Source organism: Phalaenopsis equestris, unplaced genomic scaffold (assembly GCF_001263595.1).
Source record: "Phalaenopsis equestris unplaced genomic scaffold, ASM126359v1 Scaffold000090, whole genome shotgun sequence".
NCBI lineage: Eukaryota > Viridiplantae > Streptophyta > Magnoliopsida > Asparagales > Orchidaceae > Phalaenopsis > Phalaenopsis equestris.
In genome coordinates this window covers 1,937,064-1,942,651 of record NW_018164532.1, presented here as the reverse complement: position 1 = coordinate 1,942,651, position 5,588 = coordinate 1,937,064, and the positions used below count along the sequence as shown (strand labels likewise).

The 5,588-nt window shown below is 35.5% G+C and overlaps 1 protein-coding gene across 1 annotated transcript in view; it reads right to left on the bottom strand.

The window, feature by feature from the left end:
• Positions 1–500: 500 nt before the first annotated feature.
• The window catches only part of LOC110020100, a 9,024-nt gene continuing 3,936 nt past the window's right edge, over positions 501–5,588 (bottom strand). The window contains exon 2 of the mRNA XM_020718081.1: positions 501–1,621. Coding sequence (XP_020573740.1) covers positions 686–1,621 — 936 coding nt within the window. The 3' untranslated portion in view covers positions 501–685. The remainder of the gene's footprint in view (positions 1,622–5,588) is intronic.

The window sequence follows — 5,588 nt, the reverse complement described above, 5'->3', positions numbered from 1 at the left end:
TCTGCTATATAATAGACTCGAAATACTTAAACCTACCGTACCTACATAACAATTCATACCCATAGGGGTGCAACTAAGAAGGACCCGATTAAGTCTATCCTAGTGTCATAAAACTCGGTGCTATAGTGTCTTATATAGGCGTTCACATGATTATTGTGCTCGTCTGATACCCAATTTAATAAATTCTGAACAAAATTGGATAGTGCTTAGACTTCTTTAATGCTTCAAGATGCATCCCGTGATAAAAATTGTGCAAATCAAACATGAATTTTATGATCCCAACAAATAAACAGTGAATTATCCTTAATATAACAAAATAGCTTTCCACACAATATGAATATTCAAAAAGGAGAACACTGGCTTTAAAAAAACACAAATTGCTCGACGTTCAGACACTTATATAGACTAAAGTTAACATAAATGTTGTATGCATAGAAATGTCAATGCAGCATGATTACACCAAAATAAAACATATCTACAATTAATTTACCAACATTACAAAAAAGAAAACATAAATCTGACCCTCTAATAGAGCTTTAATGGAAAAATACAGAAATGAGTTTCCAAGTGGTTACAGCTACAGAGCATATAAGAATTTCATTCATTACTTCACATCTCAATAGATAAAGAGTTCAAGTCGTTAAGTGCTTTAGAGAAGCTAAGAACGACAAACATACCAACAATTTTAATCATCAGAGGTTGCTCTAGAACGATACTTCCGCGCACTCCTTGGAAGTTCTACTCTTTCGCCTGAAATGGGTGTCTCTAAATCGTCTTCATCCATCTTACAAATACCAGATTCATAAGATTCACCTGCTGCAATTCCAACAGATCGGGTCACCCATAAATCACTTTCAAGAAATTCTTCTCTAATGTGGCTTTCTTGAACATCTCCCAATTCATTATCAACTGGCATGTCATCAATTGATTTCCTACGAGGGTTGAATGTAATGGACTTCGGAAGCTCCATGATGACCTGTTGATAGGGTTGTTCGGGATTCAATTTCTTGTATGAATTGTGAAAATCTTCAAATGCACTTATATTTGCCAAATCGTCATCATCATAAGAGTCAAAGGTGTAATGGGTATACTTAGAAGGATTCCTCATATAATCAGGAAGCCCTGGAGATTCTTCTAAAATTACAGGGGTTGGATCAGCAACTGTAGGGGCCTCCATGACATGCGAGAACATGGCAGAATCCTGAGCTTCCCTCAGTATCTCATTATTATCAGGCTTGCAACCGGGGTCAAATCTAACTCGTTTCTTTGGCTTTAAATCTTCTTGCGCCGTTTTTCTCTTCAGAATAGGCTTCAACTTGATGTCCTCCACAGTGAAATCTACCAAACCAGAGGTTGAAGGGTGCTCATCTTTGCTATGATCTGGAACAGAAAAAATTTCAGCTGCTTTCTTATCCTCTTCAAGCCGAATACCTGCAGCACAATGATCAGCACGGGGATCCTTGTAGAAACGGCGGGATCCAGTATATGACTCCTCTTCCACATCTGCAAATATACTGTGATAATTTAAGTGAGGCCCGTGATTTTTTACGTCCCTCATGTATAATCGTTCACCAGTATCATCTTCGCCCAGAGCAGCTCTATCAAATTCATCCTCTTCATCCTGCAAAGCATTCAAGGGGTTATATTAGTACCTAATTGCACCATGCTACCTCAAAGAAGAGGCTAATGTTCATTACATTCAAAGAAATATTTATCTAAGTTTAGAGTAGCAAATCGTACATGTATCACATAAAATTAGTTGGTTAGAATGATGGATAAGAAAAGCCACATGTTTATGGATTCATATAGTTTTGTATCATGATAGTTTATCCTTAAACTAGCTGATTTACTCCATACAACCTTAATGTGAAAGTTAGGATAGAAAATTGAAAAGCAAAAATATCCTACCACATCTGTTTCTTAATGCAGGTTGCACATTTTCCATGGCTATTTTACAGTATGGAAAAAATTTGTCGAACTAAATATAAGAGTAACCATGTATTGCTTCAAATGCAATAAAGCTGCCTCTCTCTCTCTCTCTCTCTCTCTCTCTCTCTCTATATATATATATATATATATATATATGTAGGACTGAATATAAAACCATGTTTTCATATCTGCATCAAATGAAATAAGGGAAGCCAACCTTTAGAAATATATTTTATTTGTTCCTTGATCATGACTATAGAAGTTTTATACCACGCATGCACAAGTTCTTTCTGATGATCTTCCACATGTTGATCAAATTAAATCTCAATTTTTTTCCTCATATGCATCATGTAGGCGTTCAAAATCTTAGAATATGTAGACAAGAGCACAGTAAAGTGCATGATTCATATTCAAAAGCACAACAAAATGAGACATCCGCATGTATAACACAACCAAGTGCAAATAAATTCATCCAGAGAACCGAGTCAAAAAACCATCTACCTCATATGAACTTCTCAGGATAAGTCTTAGTTCATTATTATATTATTGCTGAGGAAAAGTTGAAGTCCATACACTGCAGTTTCATCATAATCAGGAAATGTCGAAGGTTTTCTCTAATTCATCCAGACTTTATGGATCAATACTATATTAAAAGAACAAATTTGTCATTCTTCCATAGTTCTAATTAAAATTATAATAGATGTGGTTGTACTCCACCGTTTGCATGGCAATCACCAAGCCCTTAGAAGAAAAGATAATATCCAACTAATTTGTGAATTTACTTTGGAATTGTTTTTGAAATTTTAAGTTGCATGGAGGTGATGTGTCATATGTTTCTCCAAGTAGCGCTTAAAACAGGAAGTTCAATAACCTTGTAATGCAATGTCTCCATGCAAATGGAAACTTCTTTAGTTCTCTTCAAATAATCAATAAAAAGCCTATTTTAGATTTCTGTCGAATCTCTCTGGGATTTTCTCCTTTTTTTTCATAGAATAGCATGTTTTTTTTATAAGTCCCATTTCCTGCTAATGGCATTAAATCTCATTAGTTTTTGTACGCAGCAATGGAACGCCCAACTGCTCCTCTCAACATTAAGCTCTTAATAGTTTTCCTCATAACGTCCGATGAGATCCTTCTAGTTCTCAGTGCTCAAAATCCAAATGCATAGAAGTCACAAATAGATTCTTTTGCTAAGTTTTAAGCTCCTTGTGGCCATTTCAAGACCTTTCGAAGTCTTCCTATAGCAGCTTCTCACAAAGTTTTTCCTATATGTACTCTCAGTGAAGGCTTCTATGTAGCAAGTACATATTTATCGACAATGTTTCCTATGTTTCAACAACAATTCTATTTTCTCAAATGCATATTAAATCCTTTGAACCCTCATTTGACGCCAATAGAATATCTAAAAATTTCCATCCTTATGCTCCTCTCGATTTGAAGATATTCAAAGTGCTTCAAAGACGAATTTAATCACTATTATCCACGGATAGCTTGACATCAGATAATATTCTTTTAATACATTATATAGCTAATTAAATTACAAGTTTCATCATTGTGTAGAGGAGTAAACAAGCCGAACACGAGCCTAGGCTCAACTCGTGTTCGGCTCATCGTGTTCGGCTCATTGTGTAAACGAGCCGAACACGATTAAGCTCAAAAAGTGTGTTCGTGTTCGGCTTGTTTGCTTAACGAGTCGAACACGAGCTGTTCACGAATAAAGAGCCATTTTGACCACATAGTCATAAGATGTTAAGGCTTGGCGACTTTTTTTTTTAATCTAAACTCCATAAAATTCATTAAATATTTAATTATAATATTCTGTAAATTGTGGGATAACTAAGCAAAATAGTGATATGCTGTTACTTGCCATGTCCTTAATCAACATACCTTCGCATAAAACTGCAATGCAAAAGGCAAGTCTATGAGAGAGAGAGAGAGAGAGAGAGAGAATTGATGAGGAGAAGTTCGAGTCACAACGAGCCGAACACGAACGAACAAATCTTTATTCGTGTTCGGCTCGTTAACTTAGCGCACGAGCCGAACACGAGCTTCTTAACAAACCGAACACGAGTTGTTCACGAACAAAGAGCTGTTTTGACAGCCCTATCATTGTGTCATCAACTCAAAATGCAACTCAACCTACTATCTTAGCAATATTCAAGTTGTGAGGCCATCTTGAGATTATTTGATTGGATCTCTAACATCCTCCAACAACACGATATACATACTACATCAAATTTCAAATAAAATGATTGAATTATTATGCCCTAAAGGTCAAATATAAATTATATAATCATGAACTATGTTGAGTTTTGATTCTCTTCCAAGAGGTATGTATGAACGTAATAGTGGTGCAAATGGATGCTCAACTCCACAAGCCTTGAAAGGCAATAGGCTATTTCGTTTCATAATCATTACAGTATTACCACTTTTACATTCCTAAAGGTTCATTACTCAATTTATACTTTATGAACTCTTAAGAGAAATATTTTTCTATGTAAACAAGAGAAAAAAAGGAGGTGACAAAATTCTAACCAAAATTGGGTCTCGATGGAATTAAAAATTCTTCGATTGATTTTGACATGAGTGTAATATCAAATTTGATTAATTTTTAATGCATTGCACTCATCTTAAAGAATATAAAAGAATTTAAAAACACATCCTAATACAAATTTTCTCCAAGAAAATTTTGCAATGATCCCTCTACATGGGAATAGAAAATAAGATTCATCTGTTCACACCCAGGCCTCAAGATAAAGGAAAGCCATGGGCTGGTTCTTACAAAGCAACTAACCAATGATACAATATGACTCCCAAATTTCTAAGAGTGTGACGAAAATAAAAATCATGCCACATACTTATATCATAATACTAAGTTAAGTATTGCCGATATGAGAATGATTAGGTGGATGAGTGGCTTTACACTTAGAGACAATGTGAAATGAATATATCTGTGATAGGGTTGGTGTAGCTCCAGTACAACAACAACAACAACAAAGCCTTAATCCCACTACGCGGGGTCGGCTACATGAATCCTTTTTCTCCATTGCGTCCTATTTAGTGTCATATTTTCATTTAGTTCTAGTAAATTAAGATCATTTTTAATACAATAAGCCCAAGTCTTCCTAAGTCTACCTCTGCTTTTCTTAACACAAGTCGAATCTAAAACATCTACTCTCCTAATCGGATCATCAGATGGTCGACGTTTAATGTGACAAAACCATCTAAGATGACTTTCTCTAATTTTGTCCGTCACAAGAGTTACACCAACCCTATCACGAATATTCATTTCGCATTTTGTCTTTAAGTGTAAAGCCACCCATCCACCTAATCATTCTCATCTCAGCAACACTTAACTTATTATTATGCTTCTCTTTTAAAGGTCAACATGCAGCGCCATATAGCATTGCAGGTCTCACCACCGTCTTGTAAAATTTTCCTTTTAGTCTAAGCGGTACTTTTCTATCACACAAAAGGCCCGAAGCATTCCTCCACTTCAACCAACCAACTTGAATTCTACTACTAACATCCCCATCTATATCACCATCGCTTTGAACAACGGACCCAAGATATCTAAATCGTTAACACCTTTTAATAATTTGATCACCCAAAGTCACACTTCTGTCACTAAAGCTATTACTACTAAAATTACATTCCAT